The following is a 27,166-nucleotide window of genomic DNA, read 5'->3' as shown; positions in this document are numbered from 1 at the left end:
GCCGTGATATAACTGGAATACTGTTAAAAGCGGCGTTAAACCCAACTCACTCACTCACTCACCAGTGGGAGATGCGGTTCGTATCAGCTGATGGTGAGGCCGGATGCCTGTTTGGGCCCGACTTTGAACCTTGGTCTGCCAAGTACCTTTGTTCATGGGTTTCCCTCGCGGGGGAATTGAAGAGCTTAGAGCCAAAAGGGGCCAAAATGCACTTTGGCCCTTTTTGCATATTATTGCTTAAATAACATCTATGAGTTCTTGTCTACATGTTGAAAAAATATTGGATGTTTTCATTTAAATGTTTTTTGAAATATAGCGACTTAAAATTCTGTAAAAGGGCCAAAGTTAAATTCCAAAAGGGCTAAAGTCACTTTGCTATATTTTGGCCCTTTTAGCGCTCATTTCCGCGTGTGGTTGATACTGGTGTGAAAGTTTGGAAACATTGTTATTATTATTATGTGTCAATTATTTCAACAAAATATGGCATCAGTTTCAATCATTTAAAAGAGCTTCAATAGTATGTGTTTATGCTTTCTGTGGTAGTTTTATCAATCTCACATGTTAAATCCTATGCAAATGCCTGAGGGTAAAGAGAGCCAACATACAGACGTTGACCCTTTCCGCCCTTCAATAATTTAAAAACGTAAGTTTATTTCCTTTTTAGAATGTTTTTTTTTTATAGCAATATTTATATCTGCTGTCGGTATGTGTTAAAGTTTAGGAATTTGACGGTGAATGTTCATTAGCAGGCATAAGGTTATAGTTTTTATTACATTTCTCAAACTAGACTCCACCTGATATTGGCCCTGAGCGCTATAAGGGGCATGGGTGGCCCAGTCGTCTAAGGCGCCGCAATTCGCTGTGCAGAGTTGCGTCCCTTGCGCACGCCAGAAACCTATGATTGTAGGTTCGAATCCCGGTTCGCCCCGATTATGTTTCTAGGTTTGTCAGCACCATACCCGTGCTCGTGGTCCAGTTCTATCTACGGCAGATAAAAAAATCGAGTCTGGACCAGCTAAACCTATGAAATACATGTATGGGATTCGCTGTGCAGAGTTGCGTCCCTTGCGCACGCCAGAAACCTATGATTGTAGGTTCGAATCCCGGTTTGCCCCGATAATGTTTCTAGGTTGGCAGCACCACACCCGTGCTCGCGGGTTTCACCGAAGTGGTAAACGTCTTAGACCTGCATCACTTCGGGCTTTCCTTCCACATTAAGCTGACACGCCGCGATATAACTGGAATACTGTTAAAAGCGGTGTTAAAAATTAAACCCAACTCACTCACGCTAAACCCGTCAATTGGTCTCCAGCTCTACTGGAAATAAGTTTTCATTGGCGATGGTAAGCCTACTGAGACTCACTTGTTTCACATTGGATATTAATTGGAAAGTGTTATAAAACTTTGTCGTTTTCTCAAAAGCAGGCATTAATCGCGGAAACACGTAGCGACAGAAAGTAGTACTGTGAGAAAATTAAACTGTGAATTTACATTAAATGAACTCAGTTTAACAGTGGGCTCAGTATATTTAGTTCTCTGAATATTGTGTTTGTAGTTAATGCATGTGTATGTACCATTAAATCCGGCGCCAATCGCCAAGTAAATAAAATTGACATAAATGGATGCATGTAAAATATCTCTGACTATTTCAGGATGTGATTCAATAAAAGACTTTTCGTAAGTTATAATTCACATTTGATTACTGTTTGCACAGTGCCAGCTTTACCAGGTTGGTTGTGTTTGTTTGTTTCTTGTCTAACGCAATATTCCAGCTATATGACGGCGGTCTGGAAATAATCGAGTCTGGACCAGACATTCCAGTGATTGATATCATGAGCACCGATCCACGCAATTGGGATCGATGACATGTATCAACGAAGTCAGCGAACCTGACCACCCGATCCCGTTAGTTGCCTCTTACGACAAGCATAGTCACCTTTTACGGCAAACTTGGGTTGCCGAAGGCCTATTCTACCCCGGATCTTCACATGTCAGCTTTACCATGGGCATAAGGTACACTAATAAATGGTGCTTAACGCCGCCATCGGCAAAGGTCCAGTTCTATCTAAAAAATCGAGTCTGGACCAGCTAAACCTATAAAATACATGTATGGGATTAGACCCTTACCGCCGGATAAACTAACATCCTTGTGACATCGTCGTAGAAGGTCGTGACGAAAATACCCTTTTGGTATTGGGGTTAAAATAGAACCCCAGCAACTTATTCAGCTCGTAAAAGGCGACCAAATTGATCGGGTGGTCAGACTCGGTGTCATCGTACCTGATAGAGTGAAATAATATGATTGACTGGGACTCGATCATGTACAGGCCGGCGACATGCAGCGGAGACATTGCTGAGTGCAGCGTTAGTGGTCCTGTCACACTACGAGGTGTTAGAGTAACTTGCACCTAGCGGGTAAACGTGAGTGAGTGAGTATGGTTTTACACCGCTTTTAGCAATATTCCAGCAATATCACGGCGGGGGACACCAGAAATGGGCTTCACACATTGTACCCATGTCAGGAGTCGAACCCGGGTCTTCGGTGTGACGAGCGAACGCTTTAACCACTAGGCTACCCGACCGCCCCTTGAATCATTATCAAATAGTGAAGATACCAGGTGTCCGCGAACAAGCGAGTCTGCCTCAGCGCTGGTACCCGTCACAAACACATGCAGAGGCAAGTTAAATGTTCACCTGGACAAATATGGTTGCATTTTGGGGTAAGTCAAAATTCGGAATTGCATCAGACTTAATTGTGGTCTCTGATACGTCAAAATTAAAAATGTTCCCCACATGTCTACCATAAAAGATTTTTTTCCAATCTTTACTAAAGCGTCGATTACTGTTACACTGAGGAAACCAGTTTGGGGAATGTGGAAATGTGTTCTTTGATTGTTTTTCGAACAGGAGTTGCGGAATAACTAAATGTTTACCTCACAGATTTCCCCCGATCCAAAACACATCCAGCGAAAAACATATTTTTAATAAACTCTTTTTCTTTTATGTTTTGAATAATATTTTATTTTTCAAAATTGATGCAAAAATAAACGTCATACGTCTGATATACACTTTTCCTCGGGGTGACCTCTGGAATTTCTTCACTACGTTCATTAATATGAAGTCATGACAATAACATATATTTACAAAATATTTAAAGAACATCCTTTGATAACACTTGCGATTGAATAGTTTTTTCTACACAAATATTGTTTTTCCAATTTTCTCCTTTTAAAAGGCAGCATTTGAATACGAACCTTCCAATCAGTGTGTAATGGCTTAAAATCTTAATAAAACATCGCTCATTTTTAAATTTAATATGAAGTTCAACTGTTAGGTTACCAGTACTGCTTGTCTTCATCTTAAAGGGACTATCCTCCACGACATAATGTAAATGTTGGCGCTAGGTCTAGATAATCAGTATGTACATCAGAAAAAAACCCTGGGCCTGCCACTTAACCCGAGAGTAGTGTCCCCTTAACTTGGCAACAACAACACCCCACCGTAGCCGGAATTCAGTAATACATGAATTGCATCTGCAGTTGTACTGCGTATAGCAAACCAGATTTCTTCTCCAGCCTTGAGCTCCGTCACAGAGTTAATAACGGCAGTGTCATACCAATGGTTCTCCGACGTGAAGGCTATCGCTCCTGCAATGATTGGTCCGCGCTTGTGGAGATGTAGATCAAAACGAGACTCCTCGCCATACTTCATGACGTTAGCCCAGAACAGGTACGTCCCTGCTACGGGCGCTGTGAATCGCCCCGTATTGCTGTCGTAGCCGTTCCCAGTGTTGTAGGACACTGTGTCGAACTTGAGCGTGGTGCTGCTTGCTTGTCCGAACGATGGGAGCTCATAACGTGAATTTCGAACTTGAAACTTCACATCCGGTTTGGGGGGAGCTGTGTAGAAGAGAAATGCGTTAGACAGTGAGTTATGGTTTCGCTGCTGTTAACAATATTCCCACAATTTCATGGTTGGGGGATGAATTAATGTGATGGCAACATGCCAGTATAATATTGCTGAGTGCGGCCTCACACAACAAACACACGAAATACATGTTGCACTTTTATAATTACGAAATCACCCGCTGCAAAGAATAAGTTTAATATTTAACGTCGAATCGGCAATGTATCATTCATATAGTGAGGAGTGAGTGAATGAGCATGATTTCACGCCGCTTTTAGCAACATTCCAGCAATATAACGATGGGGTACACCAGAAATGTACCAATGAGGGGAATCGAACCCGGGACTTCGGCGTGACGTGCGAACGCTTTAACCACGAGGCTACCACACCGCCCTTATAGCGATGAGAACTTATCATATATACTTCAAAGCTAACTGGACAGACAAAAAGAAAATACATCAAGATGAATATGAGAAACGAAGACGGTGACATAACGTGGTGTGACACATTGATCAGTGTAGTGAAGTACACAGTGAGTGAGTGAGTTGGGTTTAACGCCGCTTTTAACAGTATTCCAGTTATATCGCGGCGTGTCAGCTTAATGTGGGAGGAAAGCCCAAAGTGATGCGGGTCTCAGACGCTTACCACTTCGGTGAAACCCACGAGCACGGGTATGGTGCTGACAAACCTAGAAACATTATCGGGGCGATGGGGGATTCGAACCCACGACCATAGGTTTCTGGCGTGCCCAAGGGACGCAACTCTGCACAGCCAATCGCGGCGCCCTAGACGACTGGGCCACCCGTGCCCCCGTGAAGTACACAGACGCCGAGTACGTTAAAATGCCGCAGTGCAAGTTAGATAGGTAAATAAATAGATATCATGTATTAATAAATAGTATTTCAATACACCGCCCATAAACTAAGATTTGGACAACTTTTCATACATCATTCTTGATACATCCCGGATTAAATAGGATAGCATAGACTAACATCTAGTCTATGAAATGAACATATTTCAAAGAAAATTACAGTTATAAAATATAATACATGTATAAAGGAGCCCAGAGGTTTTCCTCATTTTCAGAGTAATCTAGACTTGCTATACTTTATAGACTTGCATGGGCTGTATTAGATACATTTGTGGCAGCGTCTGTATGACAGACTAAGGGTATCACGTCTCTGATAAATAGCCCGTTACCATCAACTATAACGACACGACGCTAAAAATATCGCTCCAATCAAATAATGTTTTGAGAAAGAGGGCTGAAGTTGCTGATGGGGATGATGACGAAGGGGACATCACCTAATCTATGTGGCAAATGGACCCAGGACAAACAACCGCTAAGTGCGCTCCAGGTAAACCTGGAGTACGTACATAATACGTCAATAGGAGAGTAATTCCTCAATCTGAGCACTGCACATCTCGCCCCTCTGTTGTGAGAGGCTGGGTGGTAGGTCTCACCCCATTTAGGGGCACGGGTGGCCCAGTCGTCTAAGGCGCCGCGATTCGCTGTGCAGAGTTGCCTCCCTTGGGCACGTCAGAAACCTATGATTGTGGGTTCGAATTCCGGTTCGCCCTGATTATGTTTCTAGGTTTGTCAGCACCATACCCGTGCTCGGGGGTTTCACCGAAGCGGTTAACGTCTGAGACCTGCATCACTTGGGGCTTTTCTCCCACATTAAGCTGACATGCCGCGATATAACTGGAATACTGTTAAAAGCCGCGTTAAACCCAACTCACTCACTCAATAAAAAGGGAATTGTATATGGCAAAGATCTACCTTCTTATGTATAGATGAATTAATGTCTATGGTTATTTTGTATGTGAGATCTGAATAAAGTTTTTTTCTGATACCAAAAATAATAAAAACATGAATATACTCACGTATAGTTTCTGCTAATGATCTTATTTCATGAGCGTTGGTGCTGACATTTGACGCCACAGACGTCAGGTTCAAGGCCATGACCGACATGTTGGAGGTCATATGCAGAATTTCCAAAGAGGTCGTTTGTAGGTCAAGGTCAGTGGTGTTGATACGACCTTGAATATTTGACAAGTCAGAGTGAATGTTCTTAAAGGTAGAAGCTGACTTATTCACGTTGGATTCAATGACCATGACATCTGTTTGCAGAGAGCTGATTTCTCTGGACTTGACTCTAATCATTGCTTCAGTTTTGTTGACAGCGACGTGCAGACCCGCCAGTTCTGATTGGACAGTACCGATGTTCTTCGACATGGCCGTCCAGCGTTCTAAAAGATAAAGGCTAGGTCAGCGTATGTAAATAGGACGTTTGGTGCTCACTCTAAACCTATACACCTCTTATAGTTCTCATCCGCTGGGACCGCCTCCGTGGTCCGGGGTTTGATCCCCGGCCGCGTCATACCAAAAGACGTTAAAAGATGGTACTTGTTGTTACCCTGTCTGGCGCTCGGCATTAAGGGGCTAAAACAAGGACTGGTCGGCTCACAGTCAGTATACTGTGTCTGAGTGGGGTATTCATGTTAAACTGCGGCATGGTATCTCAGTGCTAGCACTATAAATCGGCATCAGGCCGGACTAGCACAAGCAGCCACACACACACACACGTACATGCACGTCGCTATATAAGTGCAATAATCTTGGACGCGACGTTAAACCCCATTTCACCTCACCACCTCTCATCCCCTGGTGAGTATAGGAATCGTATGATACGCTACAAGGTTTACAAGCACATTTACATCACATCATACTGGGTTCCACATTCCTGCTGGATGAACAGACGAAAAATAGCAACTGATCCTGCCTGAGGTACGGAAGCCTTTTCGGGCCATTTATTGTTTGTTTTTTGGTTTTCATGAAATTTCAAGTGAGTATCCCAAAATTTCAAGATGTTTTGTTGAAATTTCCAGATACATACTAAGTTGAAATTTCAGGATAACGAAATTTTTAAATTTCAAGATGATAAGTTGAAGTTTAAGATATTTACTTGAAATTTCAACTTAATATCTTGAAATTTTAAGTTAGTATCTTGAATATTCAAGAAAAAAATAATAAACAAATGGCCCCAAAAGGCTTCTGTACTGAGGAGACACCACGTGTAACAATATTTTTGACTGTGGGGCAAGACGTAAGCCCGAGAAATTTTCCTGAATCAGCTAAACACAGTCACCTCGACCTACTTTGTTCAACTCAGCCTGATTTGTAAACTGATTTGTGAATCTTTGCGGCGCACAAACCACGTGCCATCCCGTGTTGGCAATAGTCCAGCAATATTATTGTGGGTACAGCAGAAAGTGTTTCGGCCCGGGATTTGGGCGTGGCGAACCAATAGTTGAACCACTGGGTAATCTCAGCATCCCCTCAAGTGTCAGTAGCAACAGCGATGGTGTAGATGGTGGTCACATCTTCATCTTCCCGAGGCAGGGGTGACGATATAAGTCCAGTTTCCGGACTTTTCCCTTGCGTTGGGAGTGAGTGAGGGAGTATCGTTTTACGCCGCTTTTAGCTTGCCAATATTACAGCAATATCACGGCGGGGGACACCAGAAGTAAGCTTCACACATGTCGAGAATCGAACCCGGGGCATCGGCATGACGTGGAAACGCTTTATCCATTTGGCTACCTCACCGTGTATATCCGGTGTAGAATAGGTCTTCAGCAACCACTGCTTGCCGTAAAAGATAACTATGCTTGTCGTAAGAGGCGACTAACGGGATCGGGTGGTCAGGCACGCTGACTTGGTTGATGCATGTCATCGATCCCAATTGCGTGGATCGATGCTCATGATATCGATCACTGGATTGTCTGGTCCAGACTCGATTATTTACAGACCGCCGTCATATAGCTGGAATATTGCTGAGTGCGGCGTTAACAACAAACCAACCAACCAACCTTTGCCTCGGGAAGACGTTATGTCTTGTAATAACACCAATGAAAAACATCACTTACTTGTATACCTCGATCTGACATTGCTAAGAATGCGAGACGTTTTTAACACAGTAGGTGTGATAGAACTGATGTTGCGGTGAAGGTTTGCAAGCTTCGATTGCGCAGACCCAATAGCCTTGTAGTTTGTTTTCACATCTGAAGACGTCTTCTCGGCGGCTTCTCGAATAGCGTCCAGTTCGAATCGAAATGCCTGCGTGTCCTTGGTCGCCCTGTCTGTGTCCTCCTTGATCAGCCCGAACTGCGCATGTAGCCGGGCAAGGTTGAACTCAACGTCAGACGCCGTACTGTTGATCTTCAGTAACGTCGTGGCCACGTCATCTTTAACTGACGTGATGTCCTTCGTCATATTATGCCATTGGTCTGAAACATGAACCATACGTCATGATAATATATGCAATAACGATTAGCGCGAAAACAAAAAAGCAGCAAAAAAACCAAAACGGTTTGGGAGATATCTATGAAACACGTTTTGTCAAGGCTGATTGGATGTCCATAATCATATCGTGTTTGCAATGTTAATTATAGGTCACGATATATATATATATATATATATATATATATATATATATATAAAACGCCAATGAATGTTGCGGGTTCGAATCCCGGTTCGCCCCGATTATGTTTCTAGGTTTGTCAGCACCATACCCGTGCTCGTTGGTTTCACCGATGTCTGAGACCTGCATCACTTCGGGATTTTATCTCACATTAAGCTGACACGCCGCGATATAACAGGAATACTGTTAAAACCCATGTTAAACCCAACTAACTCACTAAAATTGTACACAGGTAAGAACTTCGTGGGGGTTCGAGATGGAATAGGTCCCCAGACATCTCTGCTGGTCGTAAGAGATGACAAGTAGATTGGCTCGTTGACGTGGTTCACAACACGACATACCACGACGGTGTGACTCGTTGCTCACGTCATCGATCAGTGGATTGGGTGGCCTATTTACAGACCGCCGTCATATAGTTGGAATAGTGCGGCGTTAAACAACAAACAAACAAACAAACAAACAAAGTCATGTTAGTTATAGACTTACTGTTCATATCAGCTCTAACAGACAGAGCAAGCTGCGTGGTAGCCTCCAGGTCGGTACTAGTCGCGTTCAACTTCCGGCGAAGGGTAGACAACTCTGACTGGACTCTCTCGGCATCCATTGCTGTTTGGGTCAAGTTGGTCCTCGCCTCGTCCAGACCGTCTGTCAAACTATTAATGTTATTGGCGTTGTCCTTGACCATTTGATCAGTGATGTTTGCTTTCATATGGAGATTGGACAATTGCAGTTGAAGGGTGTTTACACCCTTTGTGAGACTCTTCCATTTTCCTGAAATGGAAAAAAATAAATAAAAAAAATTTCCTGCTAAAAAGGCCGATTGTACTTTTCGAATTTGGTCATTACATGAATCTAGTTTGCTCACATGTTCTAAATTCTGGATACACGAGTGGCCCAGATGTATGGGGCGGTACAAGTCGCTGTGTGAGTTGCGTCCCTTGGTCGTGTCAGGATCCCACGGGTTCAATCCTGGATTCGTCCTGGTTCTGGTTCTATGTAAGCCATAAGGACGTACAACCTGCATCACTTCGGGATTTCCTCCATTTCATCAAATTGACGTGATGTGGTGTAAATGAGGCACAATTCAAGAAGCTGGGCGAGCAGTGAGCGAGCAATGGTCTAGCTGCGTAATAACGCTTCGATCCAAGCAATTGGGATACGATGACATGCATCAACCAAGTCAGCGATCCTGACCACCCGATCCCGTTTGTCGCCTCTTACGACAATCCTAGTCGCATTTTACGGCAAGCATGGGTTGCTGAAGGTCTATTCTAAAACAGATCTTCACGGATTACGAGATGAGGCGATGCGACAAGGGGTTCAGCATAGAGTTTAAGATGATGGCACTTATATAGCGACGTGCATATTATACCGACATCGATCCGCGTAACTGGGATACGATTACCATCCAAGTCAGCGAGTCTGACCATCCGGTCCCGTTAGTCGCCTCTCACGGCAAGCATTTGTTTCTGAAGGCCAATTCTAAGCGGATCTGCGCGGGGTATATGAACAAGTCCACTTTCAAGTTTCCTATTCGCAAGGAAGAACAGTTGGTTGGTTGGTTTGTTGTGAACGCCGCACTCAGCAATATTCCAGCTATATGACGGCAATCTGTAAATAATCGAGTCAAGACATCCCAGTGATTGATATCATGAACATCGATCCACGCAATTGGGATACGATGACATGCTTCAACCAAGTCAGCGTGCCTGACCACCCGATCCCGTTAGTCGCCTCTTACGACAAGCATAGTTGCCTTTCGCGGCAAGCATGGGTTGCTGAAGACCTATTCTACCCCGGATCTTCACAGGTCCAGTAAACACAGATGGACGTACCTGTAAACTCGGACTTAACGGAGTTTATTCTCTTTGTATTGGAGTCAATCTCTGAAGCAGTCTCCCTCACACTCGACTGGGTGCTTCTCAGCTCTGCTACCAGCTCCTCCACATCCACTGAAGACTTGTCCACAACTGCCCTCATCACCTTGACCTCTGAATCAATTCGTTTGATGTCGTATATGTTTGTCTGGACCTCCCGCGCTGTCTCGTTAAATCTCGCCGTGACGTCACTCAGCTGCGTGTTCAATGTTCTACCTGTCTCTAACGTCCTGTTGATGTCTGCTCCTTGACCGCGAAGTCCTGATTTAACGTACCCAAGTTCCTCCCTGTTGTCTTGAACTGATATATCAGTTCGGTTTAGCCTTTCAGTCAGAGCTAGCACTTCTGTATCTATTTTTCCAGCGTCTGATATTGTGTCGTAGAGACGTGTTCGTAGTCGGTGTATATTAGAGTTTATCGCTTCAATGTCCTCAGTGTTCTTCTTGGTGTTCCTACTGGTATCGTTAAGAAGCAGGGTAACGCCTGAAAAAAAAATCAACCCCGTGCTTTAAGACGGTGTGTATATATATGAGTAATTTGTTTAAGGTAAAAAATCAGCAAATCTTCTGGTTAATCGCGAAGACCTTTGAATGTTTCACTGGGGACCAGCCAAACTATTGGTCAGATTGTCTAATGAAACGAAATTTCCTCGTTATTCCAGCCGTAAAAAAACTCTCACCCGTCATACGATGCATCTCGGGCCAAATGGTACTATGCGATTACACAATAATACAATGTACAAGGGATATCTTCCTCGTAATTTCGGCTATTTTATCGAAATTTCGAGTTTCTTCTCGTAATTTCGATTATTTTCTCGATATTTCGATTATTTATTCGTTATGTCAAGGTGTTTTCTTTTTACAAAAACACGAAATTTCGATTTATTTTCTCGTTATTTCACTTATTTACTCGTTATTTCAATTATTCTGCTTCGAGTTTTCTATCGAGGGTTTGTTTTAAAAAATAATTGAAAAAACGAGAAAATAATCGAAATAATTTCGAGAGAAATAAATTCTACCAAAGTGGCACCATTAGGCTTTGGTGGATATTTTAGAGTTGTGGAAGGTTTACGATATTATCAACCAGTCTACCCAAGTGTTATCCGAATAAGCTATGAGACCGACCCTTGGGTTGAAAGGGCTGGCGTCGATATGTGTCTCTGGACACTGCTTGCATACATCAAATATTCTCCTCTGATAGACGCCAGCCAAACAATTTGTTTTTCAGGACATGTTTTTCCACACTCGCCCGCAAGACATAATATCAACCAGTCGGTCCCTGACTTATCAATATACAAAGTTACCTTCCACATTCGACTTCATGGACGTGAGTTCCCGCGCGTTTACAGCGATGTCTGCAGCGTTCTTCTTCACTCTTTGCTGGAGATTTGAAACCCGTGATTTCACATGACGGGCAGCGTCCTCCCCGCTGTCGACCCTCTCCCCCATCGTCTTCACCGCCGCGACCACACCCTGCACGTCCTCCCTCGTAGCTGCACCTGCGGTGAAGGTTTTGTTTAGCAAAACTTCACTTATATTCATCCTGGTTTTTAAGTCCGAGACCTCTGTCTTGATGACCCAAGTACCATCGCTTGTTGCATTCAGTAGAGTCCCCATCGCCACCACCTCAGCGACCAGATCACGCACAGATCCCTTGTTCCGCTTCACAGACTCGCTGGTGGTGTTCGTGCTGTGGCGAATCTGTGCAAGGTCTGACTTGATTACTTCCGCGTCTTTCAGCATTCCCTGGATTCCCCTTCGCACAACGACCTGGTCTGACAGCAAACTTTGAATACTTTCGGAGTTTTCTCTGACACTTGAATCGGATTGATTTAGATGGTTGAAAATAGTTGACACTTGAGTCGCTACAGATTCGATGTCTGTTCTTGTATCTGCAACACGGAAGACACCCCTTAGTTAGTTTGTTTGTTTGTTATTTAACGCCGCACGCAGCAATATTCCAGATATATGACGGCGGTCTGTAAATAATCGAATCTGGAGCAGACAATCCAGTGATTGACATCATGACCATCTATCCACGTAATTGGGATACGATGACATGCATGCGAAGTCAGCGAGCGTGACCACCCTATCCGGTTAGTCGCCTTTTACGACAAGCATAGTCGCCTTTTACGACAAGCATAGTCGCCTTTCAGGACAAGCAAGGGTTGCTGAAGACCTATTGTACCCCGGATCTTCACGGATCCCCCGTTAGTACGTGAAGCGGTATATGGTTGCGATATTGCGAATGTGACGTTTAATATTAACTCACTAAACAATGTGTTTTTGTGGTTGAAAATAGTTGAATATGATTAATAGACAGTATGTACTCAGACAGTATGTTATAAGGGAATGCTTAATGAATGTATTTTCCACTCTTATATACAAGAGGGGCGGTCGGGTAGCCTAGTGGTTAAAGCGTTCGCTCGTCACGCCGAAGACCCGGGTTCGATTCCCGACATGGGTACAATGTGTGAAGCCCATTGATATTGCTGGAATATTGCTTAAAGCGGCGTAAAACCAAACTCACTCACTCACTCACTGACTCGCTCACTCACTTATATACAAGACGTATATATGTATAGAAAGTGTTTCATGACGCAACCCGTGCCCCCTTATTATTATTATTATTATTATTAAACATATACACACAATAGAGAGGGGACAGTAAGGTAATACAAATATAATAATAAAGTTGTAGCGTTCGAAAAGGTTGGGGTTAACACTGATGAAATCGATGAGCACGGTTATAGTGCTGACAACCCTCTAAACACAATCTGTGCGAATCCACAATCATAGGTACCTGGAGAACCTAAGGGAGGCAACTCACTTTGCACAGCAAATTGCGGAACCTGAGATATGGCCACTGGTGCCCCAAGAAAATGGCTTATGATTTGCACTGACCTGACACCGCGGATTGCAGAGATTTTATGTCCGCTTCGTTCGACGCTGAAGTTGAACGTGAAGTGTTCAGACTTGAAAACAGTGTTGAAATATTTACTTTGGCAGTGTGGATGTCCTGGGTGTGTATTTCAATATCTGAATCCACACGAGCAAGTCGTGAGCGTATATCTGATACCTCTGATTTCATTTCCTCACTATACAGCAGAGTTGTGTTAACATGGCCATCAACACGAACCAGCTGTGACTTGAGATCGGCTACATCTTCCCTGCTCGCCGTGAATTCATCATGGGTGCTATTAAATTTCTGTTGTAAGACCGAGACATCTGACCTGGTCTCTTCAGCGTCCAGTCTCGTTCTACGTAACTTTGTCCTCAGCGCAAGTACCTCCCCACTTAGAAGCGTCAAATCGTCCTTGGCAGTCCGCACATCTGCCTCTGTGGTATTCAGCCCCACGCGAATTGCTGATAACTCCACTCCAAAGTCTTCACTGTTTCTGTTAATAACACTAACATTTGACATAACACGCGTTACGTGTGTTTGTACGTTGACAATGTCAGTCTCGAAGGTTTTAAACAGAGATATGGATCTATTGGCATCTGATTTGAGTTGAAACAATTCCTGCTGTACGTCTGTAGTACCCCGAGCGGCATCACTGATGCTTCTCTCCATCCTCAGAAGCTTGGATTCCATCTGACGGATGCCGCCAGCGTTACCGGCCACAGATGAAGCTGTCCTGTTGATGCTGTGACGGAGAGAGGACAACTCGAAGGCTAACTCCTCGGAGCTGATGGCTGTGTTATTCCGCAGATCAGATTTGAAGGACACAATTTCTTCAGTTACGTCTTTCAACCTTTCTGTAAATAAATACATTAAGCTACGTTTTACAACGAACAGGCTTATAACGAATTGGTGGATATAACGAACTGTTTTTTTCTTTCTACGGTTAAAACGAACTGAAATTTGTGGTCCCTTTGAGTTCGTTATAACCGTAGTTTACTGTAATGAGTGGCGCTGATTTTGTTTTGGTTTAGCAATATTCCTGAAACATCAGCACGGGTGAATACAAGAAATGGTTTGGTACCTATGTGCGGAATCGAACCTAGACTTTCCGGGTTACCACAAGGCTGCCCTCCTCACCGTGAATAAGTTGGTTGGTTGGTTTGTTGTGAAACGCCGCACTCAGCAATATTCCAGCTATATGACGGCGGTCTGGAAATAATCGAGTCTGGACCAGACAATCCAGTGATTAATATCATGAGCATCGATCCACATGAGATACGATGCCATGTATCAAACCAAGTCAGCGAGCCTGACCACCCGATCCTGCTAGTCGCCTCTTACGACAAGCCTAGTCGCCTTTTACGGCAAGCATGGGATGCTGACGGTCTATTCTAAAACAGATCTTCACGAATTACGAGATGAGGCGATGCGACAAGGGGTTCAACATAGAGTTTAAGATTATGGCACTTATATAGCGACGTGCATATTATACCGACATCGATCCACGTAACTGGGATACGATTCCCAACCAAGTCAGCGAGTCTGACCATCCGGTCCCGTTAGTCGCCTCTTACGACAAGCATAGTCGCCTTTTACGGCAAGCATGGGTTGCTGAAGACCTATTCTACCCCGCATCTTCACGGTTCCCATGAATAAGTAGAAAGTGTTTCTTATATCAAATATCTCAACACAATTCGTGACACAACTCTCTGATATTGCGTCATGGCATTTAATATATTTGACGCCAAAAGATGTGGAGACAATATGGTTTTTGGAATTGGGCGACTTAAAAACGCCGCATCACCATTGTGTCAGCGAGCAATCGATAGGGCCAGAATTAACTGTGATGTGCCCTCATTACCAAGAGTATGTGTCCCAATGACGTCATGTTAACACGTCTGTAGACGTAATACATAGAGGATATTTGAGTGTTGATTGAAATATCATGATTCTCATCGAGTGGTCACGAATGAAAATATCCTCTTTTCCTCCCAAAACGAACAGTGAGTGAGTGTACGAGTATGGTTGTACGCCGTTTTTAGCAATATTCCAGCAATATCACGGCGGGGGACACCATTGTACCCATGTCGGGAATCGAACCCGGGTATTCGGCGTGACGAGCGAACGCTTTAACCACTAAGCTACCCGACCGCCCCTTCCGAAACGAACAGTATCATTTGACAAGTGAAATGAGAAATTTAGTTTATAACGAAACATTTTCGAGAGAATAACAAACAGCAAGAAGTGATATAATCTTCATATATGACCATCTGTCATTATTTTGCCTTGTCAGAGTGGAACTCACGTAAAAAGGACGAGCTTGACGCTAAGGACACAAGGAGATAATTTAAGGGGAGTAACTCTTGTATGACAATAGTTCCGTGAAAGTGTTATGTTCACTGCAGTGAAAGTTTCACTTTTCTCCACTTCAGAAAACTAAGTCTTTCACACTGAAGTATATAATAAATAGAGATAACTACACTCATTCTCACTTTCGCTCGGTCAGATACCATAGAAAGTTCTCGAGTTTTGTGAAAATGGTATCTAACGAGAATGCGTGGGGTATTTTATTTATTAGCGCCGCCCTTTGAATCCCGGGCCACACTCCGGCTGGGCAATCAAAATTGTTCGGTTTCCTTGATCTATCAGATAAATTTATATCCTGTCGGTACCATTTAGGAAGAGGGAAATAGAGTGCTCGCTAAAGACGTTTATGTTAACTGAACGACCCTATAATGAAGATGTGAAAATCAACAAACTCAAGTCTGTTTAGATGTCAGTGCCAGCTTCGAACGAAGGGCAAGGTCACCATCGGAATAAGAAAAGGCAACCGTGATCTACGCACACCGCTTTACGCTAGATATCAATAGGGAATGTTTTTTTTTCACATTTGGGATGTTTGTGCCTCGAAAACAGAAGTCAGGCACACGTCCACGGAGTTTTCGAATGATTGGAACTGTTCACTGAGTGATCTGGTCATGCAATCTTGTATGTTAATTCATGAACAAACACCCTCGGAAGCAATGTCACAAAATATGCTTCGAATGGGGACACTGATGGCACAACCGGAGCATCCATGGTAAGTCTAGATATCTGTCCGGATAGTTTAAACTGACTTCGAGTGCATCATTCTCATGGGGACCCTGGATCTATCGGTAGTCGTACATTGCATATGGCTATATCTCGATTATATAAGGTCAGTCGTAGCTCAATGCATAAGTGACCGCCTCCGTGGTCTTGTGATAGAGCGTCCGCCCGGAGAGCGGAAGGTCCGGGGTTCGATCCCCGGCCGCGTCATACCAAAAGACGTTAAAAGATGGTACTTGTTGTTACCCTGTCTGGCGCTCGGCATTAAGGGGCTAAAACAAGGACTGGTCGGCTCGGAGTCAGTATACTGTGTCTGAGTGGGGTATTCATGTTAAACTGCGGCATGGTATCTCAGTGAGCTAGCACTATATATCGGCATCGGTCCGGACTAGTACAAGCAGCCACACTCACACACACGTGCATGCACGTCGTTATATAAGTTCCATAATCTTGGACGCGACGTTAAACCCAATTTCACCTCACCTCACATCTATGCCTAACTAATAAAGAATGCAAAGCGAAGTTTATGCGTGTTTGGTTTAATAACGTGTGTATAAATCTCTCGCTTTTATGAAATTTCTTCAGTTCCGCCTTGTAGTTATTAAAGCGATTGGCGTCTGGCGATTTTCTTATGAATGAAAAAAGTAGTTCCGGTGTGACAGAGCCACGGTTATCCAATCAAAACGAGTAAAACGAGGTCAACCTTGTACGACACACGTGTGACGTACGTATTTAGTATCTTACCACCTGTATCTTATAATAAAGACGCCATTGTTCACAGTCACTTGTGACGTCACGCTAGCAAAGTCGAAGCGTATCATTGATGACGTCATGTTGAACCCGTCAATATGGTTTTTGATAAGAAGACACTAGTCCTACAATACAGCTGATTATAACGTTTGGCTTTATATAGTAGGTTTGTGTGTAAATCCTACCGATTGAACAAATCTAATGTTATTCGAGTATTTTCTTCACATTTCAAACTTTCTGACACTATATTTAGTCGCCCCTAGTGGTTTCCCGCTGTATAAATCTGGGTGCCGTTGTACAAAACAACCTTAGCGCTACGACTGTCGTAAGTCTATGTTAAGGCATGGAAGTTACGATCATCTTAGCGCTTGGATCGCTTTGTACAACGGCAACCTGCACATTTAATTAAAAAACAAGATCTTTAAACTTCATAAAACTATTTTTTGATTCCATCTTGATATATTTAGGTACAGATCACTTAACAGGGGTGTATTTTCGGCCGCAGCTTGAAGACAAATGTTTTTCAAAACCCTGTAGCCAATTATTTGTACGAACATTTTCTGGAACAAATACCCCCTTCACCAAATATACCTTTAAATCACTAAACATGGAGCATTTAGAGCCGTTACACTATCAAAAACATTGATAAAAAACTTGGTCAAAGTCCATTTTGACCAAGTTTTTGATAGCGTAACATGCTGTCAAAATCTTTGACAAAGTTTATGACGGACTTTGATTGAATAGAAACCGATCCTATGACGTTGATTTAATTTAGCCAATCAGAATGCAAGGAACTTTTACCCCTTTTCAACCGGAAGTGCATAGAGTCAACTCAAAACTATTTTGGACCTACTAGATGTTGGATCAATTAATTGATTTGGTTCAACAACGAGCAGTTATTCTCGGGACCAAATATGCCTTTGCCTACCAACATGGCAATACACAAAATACTCATAACAACAGCAAAATATTCTTTGTCAGTAGCATCCATCTTGGCAAGATAATTCCCGCCAAAACTTTGACGGCCTGTCAAAAACTTTGATGAGTGTAAACAGCCCAACTTGGACCAAGAAAACTTGGTCAAAGTTTTCTTTGACCAAGATTTTGATCAAAGTGTAACGGGGGCTTAAGGGGTAGGAAATGATTATGCATACTCACTCTCTAATTCTCCCTCCAAACTTGCCTGTGCCCAGATCAGCGTGTGGTTGACCTGTGTAAGGTCTGATCTCAACTCTAGATTACCCATAACAGTTTGGTTGACCCTTTCCTCACTCACTGACAATGCAGATCTTAACATGTGTATGGCCTTGGTGTTTGCCTGTATGCTGGTGTCCGACGTATTGACGCGTATACTGAGAGAGGTAAACTTGTTGCCCAATCCATCAGTTCTTCTTCCAAGCCTATTAAATCTTGTCTGAACGTACTCCTTGAAAGTTTGTAATTCAGCATCTGTGTTGTTAACCGTTAATCGCAAGGTGGACAAGTCGGTCATCACTTCTTCCCTATTCAGAATTGACATGTTCAGTCTCGTCTGCATCAGTGCAGCATCGCGTTGAAGAAGCTGTATGTTTTCTTTGTTCTCTGCGACTGTTGAATCCGTTCTATTAAAAGTCACACGAAGCGTTGAAAAATCCGACCTAAGGTGTTCAGTATCCGAACTGGTCTTCTTAACGTCTGTCCTTAACATACTAACGTCTGTCAGGAGACTTTGAATACTGACTCTGTCTGCTCGCAAATCCGAGGCTGCTGTTTTGAGTGACACACGTAGATCAGTGACGTCTGTTTGCAAATCGCCAACGTTGAGCTTAGTCCTGTTCACTTGTGTTCGTACCGTGATGAGGTCGCTGTGCAGACTGTGGAGGCTCTGGCGGTTGTGCATGATGGAGGAGCCTCTCAGTTCAAATTTTTGACGAAGAGATGCTACATCTGACCTCAAGTCATCAGTTTTCCAAACTGTCTCATTCACTGTCTGACCAAGCGTTGCTAGATCTGCCCGGACAAATCCAGTGTCTGTGACTGATCTATTTACAATATCGCGAAGAGCTGATAATTCTGACCTGAAATGCTTATTGTTTGAGACAGTGTTGTTAACAGTCTGGCTAAGAGATGATAATTCTGACCTGAAATCCTTATTGTTTGAGACAGTTTTGTTAATAGTCTGGCTAAGAGCTGATAATTCTGACCTGAAATCCTTATTGTTTGAGACAGATTTCTTAACTGTTTGTCGAAGAGATTTTAATTCTGACCTGAAATCCTTATTGTTTGAAAGAGTTGTGTTAACAGTCTGGCCGAGGGACGATAATTCTGACCTGAAATCCTTATTGTTTGAGACAGTTTTGTTAATAGTCTGGCTAAGAGCTGATAATTCTGACCTGAAATCCTTATTGTTTGAGACAGATTTCTTAACTGTTTGTCGAAGAGATTTTAATTCTGACCTGAAATCCTTGTTGTTTGAGAGAGTTGTGTTAACAGTCTGGCCGAGGGACGATAATTCTGACCTGAAATTCTTATTGTTTGAGACAGTTTTGTTAACAGTCTGGCTAAGAGATGCTAATTCTGACCTGAAATCCTTATTGTTTGAGACAGATTTCTTAACTGTTTGTCGAAGAGATTTTAATTCTGATCTGAAATCCTTATTGTTTGAGACAGTTTTATTGACAGTCTGGCTAAGAGATGTTAATTCTGACCTGAAATCCTTATTGTTTGAGAGAGTTGTGTTAACAGCCTGGCTGAGGGACGATAATTCTGACCTGACATTCTTATTGTTTGATACAGTTTTGTAAACAGTCTGGCTAAGAGATGCTAATTCTGACCTGAAATCCTTATTGTTTGAGACAGTTTTGTTAACAGTCTGGCTAAGAGATGCTAATTCTGACCTGAAATCCTTATTGTTTGAGAGAGTTGTGTTAACAGTATGGCTAAGGGACGATAATTCTGTCCTGAAATCCTTATTGTTTGAGACAGTTTTGTAAACAGTCTCTCGAAGCTTTGATAATTTTGACCGGAAGTTCTTACTGTTCGTGTCGGTTGTGTCAACATCCTGACGAATTGTTCTTAGTTCTGATCTGAAGTTTTCTGTGTCAAAGACTGTTCTAGTGACATCCTGACGAAGAGTTGATAATTCCGACCTGAAATCTTCAGTTTTCGAATCTGTTCGGTTTACATCCTTACGAAGTGTCGATAGCTGTGACATTACGTCACTGATGTTTGACGTTGTTCCGTGCATACTCTGTTGCACTCTTAACAGGTCTGTTCTCAGCTCAGAGGCGTCTGAGACGCTCTGGTTTAGAGTATGCCACAGTGACTCGTCATTCAGAGCAGTTTTGTTAACAATTTGACGCAGTGACGAAAGTTGTGAGTTTATATTTGAGGTTGTCCTGTTCGTGGCGGTCTTCATGTCCTCCACGTGGTCATGCAGTATCCCCACGTCTGCTTGTATTGCCCTGACGTCTGCGCCTGCCTTGTCCACACTGAGGGAGAATGACGACAGTACTGACTTCACGGAGTTCACGTCTCCCTCAACACTGGCCATTTTTTCTGAAACGAGAAAGGGAATGAGTAGTAGGTTGTTTTTAAAAAAAGTTTGTTTCTCTATATTTACTGTAAAACTTGAACCTAACGCGAGCGTGAATAAATTGCGAAAAGTGCGAGTGGTCTTTGCTCGCATTATTAAACATCGCATTTATATCAACAATAAGACATTTTGGATTGCAGAAATACCAACTTAGACATACGCTGAAAACAAAACAACTATGTATTCCACATCAATGTTTATTGAGCAGCACTTGTAACAAGTACATAAACAATGTCATTCAAACACTAATTACATCCTGTGAATTGATACTGCTGGGGTGAAGACAAGCGTTCTACTCTCTGATGTCATCCCTGATCACACCTGCAAGTCCAGACAGACGCCACCCAACACGGTGTCTTTGCTCTTTGCGACTGCATCAAAGGCCGACACGAGCCAGCGCGCACATATTGTTTTAGCTGAAGTACTCTACTCAGCGCTAAAAAGCGGTGCTATTTGGTGTGTGATTGGATTAATGTAAGGTTGGATTAAGGTGAGGATTCTCCTGTACACCTGACAGAGGACATTTTGTTTAGATATAAATCCACTGATGCTTGAGAGGAGGGGGTGTCGCATTCATATTGAGTCGCATTTTTGGCTAGGATCCTGGGGTCGCATTCTATTGGAGACGCATTAATTTCACGTTTTAAAGGATGTCAATAGAACAGTCTTTGACACAAAAAACTTCAGATCAGAACTAATAACAATTCGTCAGGATGTTTACACAACCGTCTCAAACAATAATGATCAGAACTAAGAACAATTCGTCAGGATGTTGACACAACCGACACGAACAGTAAGAACTTCCGGTCAAAATTTTCAAAGCTTCGAGAGACTGTTTACAAAACCGTCTCAAACAATAAGGATTTCAGGACAGAATTATCGTCCCTCGGCCAGACTGTCAATGAAACTGTCTCAAACAATAAGGATTTCAGGTCAGAATTAAAATCTCTTCGACAAACAGTTAAGAAATCTGTCTCAAACAATAAGGATTTCAGGTCAGAATTAGCATCTCTTAGCCAGACTGTTAACACAACTCTCTCAAACAATAAGGATTTCAGGACAGAATTATCGTCCCTCAGCCAGACTGTTAACAAAACTGTCTCAAACATTAAGGATTTCAGGTCAGAATAAGCATCTCTTAGCCAGACTGTTAACAAAATCGTCTCAAACAATAAGGATTTCAGGTCAGAATTAGCATCTCTTAGCCAGACTGTTAACAAAACCGTCTCAAACAATAAGGATTTCAGGTCAGAATTAGCATCTCTTAGCCAGACTGTTAACAAGACTGTCTCAAACAATAAGGATTTCAGGTCAGAATTATCAGCTCTTAGTCAGACTGTTAACAAAACTGTCTCAAACAATAATGCATCAAACTGCTTTTGAAATGTAGTTTTGTCTGTAAATAAAGTACTTCTTGGTTTTAATAGATCTGGAAAGTTGCTTCGTGAAGGGTTTGTGGGTTTGTTTGTTTGTTTGTTGTTTGACGCAACATTCAGCAATATTCCACCTATATGAAGGCGGTTTGTAAATAATCAGACAATCTAGAGATTAAGCGCTGCAACAACCGAGGTTATATTCACGTAGATAGGACTCACCTGTCATGTCAAACTTCATGGCCGCCATCTGCTGGGTGTTGGATTGCAGGTCAACTGTGGCCTGATTGAGATTGGTCTGAAGACCTTCCATCTGCGACTGTAGCGTTCTGGCCTCCACAGCCGCTCCACGTGTGCTCCATCTCACCTCGTTCAGCTCTGATCTGAGTCCCCGGATGTCTTTATGGAGTCCCGTGCCGGTTTCATTGAAGATGGTGAGGATATTGCCCATGCCAGCTTTCATAGATTTGACATCAGACACCATTCCTGCATCAATCAATCAATCAATCAATCAATCAATCAATCAATCAATCAATCAATCAATCAATCAATCAATCAATCTTCCAGCTGTATGACGTCTGTCTGCCAATAATAGATTTTGAACAAGACAACCCAGTGATTGAAATTACGAGCAACATCCCATGTCGTCCAATTTTTTTACACTTATTTTTTCACCACAAAGGTTTCAATGTATAAATCATCACTAAAACAATTAAAACAGGCCACCTTACTTACTGGTCAAGTCGGACTTTAGGGAGTCGATGTTCTTTGAATTTGCTGTGACATCTAACACTATTCCTGTGGAATTAAGAATGGCGGTGGACAGATCCAAAGCATCCTTCCCCTCACCGGAACTAGAGTTGCTGTTTTCCTTGAGTGCCATAATCTCCGAATCCATTTTCTGTATCAGCTGCCGATGTGCCGTCACGTTCCCAACAGTCACGTCATTCACGCGACTTACGTTTGCCACTTGAGAGCGTAGTTTCCTCACCCCCGTCTGTGCTCCATCCACGCTTGTTTTGAGGATATGCCACTCTAGCTTCAACCAGTTCAGACTCTCCCGATTCGCTGTAACATTAGCAGAGGCTTTGCTCATATTAAAACTCAAGATGGACAGCGCAGATTTGATGTCCTCCGTGTCAGTACTAGTCCTATTGACGATCGTCCTCATCCTTCTCATCTCCGCTCTCATCCTTTCCAAATCTCCGCCGTTGTTTCTGGAAACCGATGATCCCCTCAACACTCGTCGCACCTTATTATCGGTTGCGAGTAATCTCCCCCTGAATTTGCTAATCTCGATTATGTTTCCTTTAACGTGACCTTCAAGCAAGGTTAATCCCCGCTCGAGCCGGTTCACCTTCTCAACGATGGCGTTATCAATGTATTTACCGAGTGAGCCAGATTGTATGAGGTCATTGACCCTCTCTTCAAGTGACGAGGTCATCCACGAATCAAGACGGGTGCGCATGTCCTTCTTCAGCCTCTGTTCCATTTGTCTCGACTCTGTGTTCAACTGTTCGTTCACCCTATACTCTATAGTGTCTAGATCGGCGTCAATTTTGTCCTTGACACGCGTCTCGAAGTCTGTTAGGTAGACTTTCAGATCACCGTATGTGAATATGTTTTGATATTCATAGTTAGGGTAATCTTCATAAGCGCTATGGACTGGGTGTATTAACATGAGGAAACATATGGTCACGGCGATGGACATTTGTAGACACATCTGAAATAGTGGTAAAATTATTGGTTAGGTGAAGTTAAATTGTTCTAAACACCGCGTTCAAAATCATTGCCCTCATACAACGACGGGGGCACGGGTGGCCCAGTCGTCTAAGGCGCCGCGACTCGCTGTGCAGAGTTGCGTCCCTTGGGCACGCCAGAAACCTATGATTGTAGGTTCGAATCCCGGTTCGCCCTGATTATGTTTCTAGGTTTGTCAGCACCATACCCGTACCCGCGGGTTTCACCGAAGTGGTAAACGTCTGAGACCTGCATCACTTCGGGCTTTCCTCCCAAATTAAGCTGACACGCCGCGATATAACTGGAATAATGTTAAAAGCGGCGTTAAACCCAACTCACTCACTCACTCATACAGCGACGTACATGCATGTGTGTGTGGCTGCTTGTACTGGTCCGGACTAATGCCGATTTAACAGTGCCAGCCCACTGAGATACCATGCCGCAATTTAACATGGATATGCCACTTAGACACAGAATACCGACTCCAAATAGACCATGAAACTAAATAAATGTTTGTAACGACATTTCTTTGCTTCTTGCCTCTTCTTCAAGTGGATATATGTTCCCCTGATACAAGGACGCGATGTAACCAGCAAGCCCCGATACAAACAACGGAGAGATCTTGGTCATACAATGTTAGTGTCTGAATATTAGAACCATGGACAAATATAAATACATATGGGACCTATCTCTAACATCTTTTTATTTTTTATTTTTTGTTTAACGCGCAGGTAACATTTTTCCAGTCTGGACCAGACAATCTAGTGATTGACATCATGACCATCGACGCAATTGGGATATGATGACATGCATCAACCAACGTCAGCGAGCCTGACCACCCGACTCTGTTAGTTGCGATGATGAATGGCACTTCTAACCCGGCTCTTCATTGGATTGTCTCTAACATGAATAATATAAAAAAGTATTTGATAATGTAAACAGTTATCAAGTGAGTGAGTGAGTTGGGTTTAACGCAGTTTTAACAGTATTACAGTTATATCGCGGCGTGCCAGCTTAATGTGGGAGGAAAGCCCGAAGTGATGCAGGTCTCAGACGTTTACCACTTCGGTGAAACCCACGAGCAGGGGTATTGTGCTGACAAACCTAGAAACATAATCAGATTCGAACCCACAATTCAAGATTTCTGGCGTGCCCAAGGGACGCAACTCTGCACAGCGAATCGCGGCACCTCAGACTACTGGGCCCCCACAGTTATCAAGCTCACGGTGAAAACAATCAATTATTATTTATTGCAAGTTATTATAATCCAAGCAACGTCAGCGTTCGTAGCCCGCGTTTGCACGATGAACTAATATGATGAAATATTGGACAGTTTGGTTTCAAAAGTAACCGTTAGCATGCACACTATTTGAGGTCAAGGGGAGTGTTGTGTCTCCCAATTTCATCAAAGTTGTGCAGCAATTTATAACATTCGTGATGCACCAAAATTAAAATGCAAATATTATTTATATTTATTGCAAATAAAAACATGCTTACCTTATGTGCTCCCCGAGTTACATATCCTTTACAATGTAGTGTCCTATATCTAGACTGCTCGCAACGCGTGCTTGGCACAACCGAACGTTGACAGATCACAGCGATAACAGCCTCGTGACCATTCCACTTACATCAAGAATCAACTTCCGTGTAATCGCAACCTGAATATTTCGCTAGCGCTCGTTCACGTCTATATGGATAACGTGATGCCTTCTGGGTTGGATTTGAGTGAGTGAGTATCGTTTTACACCGCTTTTAGCAATATTCCAGCAATATCACGGCGGGGGACACCAGAAATGGGCTTCACACATTGTACCCATGTCGGGTATCGAACCCGGGTCTTCGGCGTGACGAGCGAACGCTTTAACCATTAGGCTACCCGACCGCCCCTGTTGGATTTTATGAAAGTCATTCTTTGTTTTTTCTGTCCATGAAGCATACAAAAAAGACAATTCCGTTATGTTTCCACTTAAGTACTCTAGGTGTTTCGTTTGTTTAACCTCGCATTCAGCAGGATACCATGTACATTACAGTGACCTGAAAATACCCGAGTTGAAACTAGTGATTGATATTATGAGTCGTCGGAAAACTGCACTCAGTCAGTCAGTCAGTCAGATATTGAGAGGGCGCCATTTTGTTTTGGTCTGTTATCATCCCCGGATATTGTGAGGGCGCCATGTTGTATTGGTCTGTTACCACCCCCAGATATTGCGAGGGTGTCATGATGTATTGGGCTGACATTATCATCCCCGGATGTTGTGAAGGCGCCATCTTGCAATTGTATTGGTCTGTTATCATCCCAGGATATTGTGATATTGAGAGGGTGTCATGTTGTATTGGTCTGTTACTATTATTCCCGAATATTGAGGGAGCGCAAAATTGTACTGGTCTGTTGTTATCATTCCCGGAAATGAGAGGGCGCCATGTTGTAGTGGTCTGTTATTATTATTCCCGGATATTGAAAGGGCGCCATGTTGTATTGGTCTGTTCTTATCGTTCCTGGATATTGAGGGGGCGCCATGTTGTATTGGTCTGTTATTATTATTCCCGGATATTGAAAGGGCGCCATGTTGTATTGGTCTGTTATTATTATTCCCGGATATTGAAATGGTGCCATGTTGTAGTGGTCTGTTATTATCGTTCCTGGATATTGAGGGGGTGCCATGTTGTAGTTGTCTGTTATTATTATTCCCGGATATTGAAAGGGCGCCATGTTGTAGTGGTCTGTTATTATTATTCCCGGATATTGAGGGGGCGCCATGTTGTAGTGGTCTGTTATCATTATTCCTGGATATTGAGGGGGCGCCATGTTGTAGTGGTCTGTTCTCATTATTCCTGGATATTGAGGGGGTGCCATGTTGTAGTGGTCTGTTATCATTATTCCTGGATATTGAGGGGGCGCCATGTTGTAGTGGTCTGTTATTAGTGTTCCTGGATAATGAGAGGGCGCTAGGTTGTATTGGTCTGTTATTATCCCCGGAATTTGAGAGGACGCCATGTTGTATTGAGTCTGTTATTATTTTTTCCGGATATTGAGAGGGCGCCATGCTGTATTGGTCTGTTATTATACCCGGATATTGAGAGGTCGACACGTTGTATTGGTCTGTTGTTATCCCCGGATATTTGGAGTGCGCCATGTTGTATTGGTTTGTTATAATCCCCGGATATTGAGAGGGCGCCATGTTGTATTGGTCTGTTATTATCCCCGTATATTTAGAGGGTGACATGTTGTATTGTCTGCTATTATCCCCGGATATTAAGGGGGTGCCATGTTTTATTGGTCTATTATCCTTATTCCTTGATATTGAGAGGGAACCATGTTGTATTGGTCTGTTATCCACGGATACTGAGAGGGCGCCACATTGTATTGGGCTGTTACTATTATTCCCGGATACTGAGAGGGCTCCATGTTGTATTGGGCTGTTATTATTATTCCCGGATATTGAGAGGGTGCCATATTGTATTGGGCTGTAA

The 27,166-nt window shown here is 43.1% G+C and overlaps 1 protein-coding gene across 1 annotated transcript; it reads right to left on the bottom strand.

Moving 5' to 3' along the window:
- Window positions 1-3,004: 3,004 nt before the first annotated feature.
- On the bottom strand, window positions 3,005-25,287 carry LOC124131291 (sporulation-specific protein 15-like). The gene is made up of 12 exons (XM_048393102.1): window positions 25,193-25,287; window positions 22,691-23,678; window positions 22,178-22,441; window positions 19,318-20,545; window positions 18,167-19,128; window positions 13,171-14,025; window positions 11,571-12,158; window positions 10,226-10,750; window positions 8,877-9,161; window positions 7,837-8,196; window positions 5,794-6,159; window positions 3,005-3,899 (listed from the first exon to the last, which is right to left on the bottom strand). Exons 2-12 carry the CDS (start codon window positions 23,676-23,678, stop codon window positions 3,475-3,477), a joined length of 6,846 nt encoding a protein of 2,281 aa, XP_048249059.1. The 5' UTR covers window positions 25,193-25,287; the 3' UTR covers window positions 3,005-3,474.
- Window positions 25,288-27,166: the final 1,879 nt, after the last annotated feature.

The sequence above is a fragment of the Haliotis rufescens genome, unplaced genomic scaffold (genome assembly GCF_023055435.1).
Source record: "Haliotis rufescens isolate VD_foot unplaced genomic scaffold, xgHalRufe1.0.p SCAF_114, whole genome shotgun sequence".
Lineage (NCBI taxonomy): Eukaryota > Metazoa > Mollusca > Gastropoda > Lepetellida > Haliotidae > Haliotis > Haliotis rufescens.
This window is presented reverse-complemented; position numbering and strand designations above follow the sequence as displayed.

Coding starts and splice junctions, on each gene's coding strand:
- LOC124131291 (XM_048393102.1), bottom strand. CDS start 23,678: ATGTGTCTACAAATGTCCATCGCCGTGACCATATGTTTCCTCATGTTA. Junction 14,026..18,166: donor TTTGGAGGGAGAATTAGAGA/GTGAGTATGCAT, acceptor ATTTATTTACAG/AAAGGTTGAAAGACGTAACT. Junction 8,197..8,876: donor TGTTAGAGCTGATATGAACA/GTAAGTCTATAA, acceptor TTCATGTTTCAG/ACCAATGGCATAATATGACG.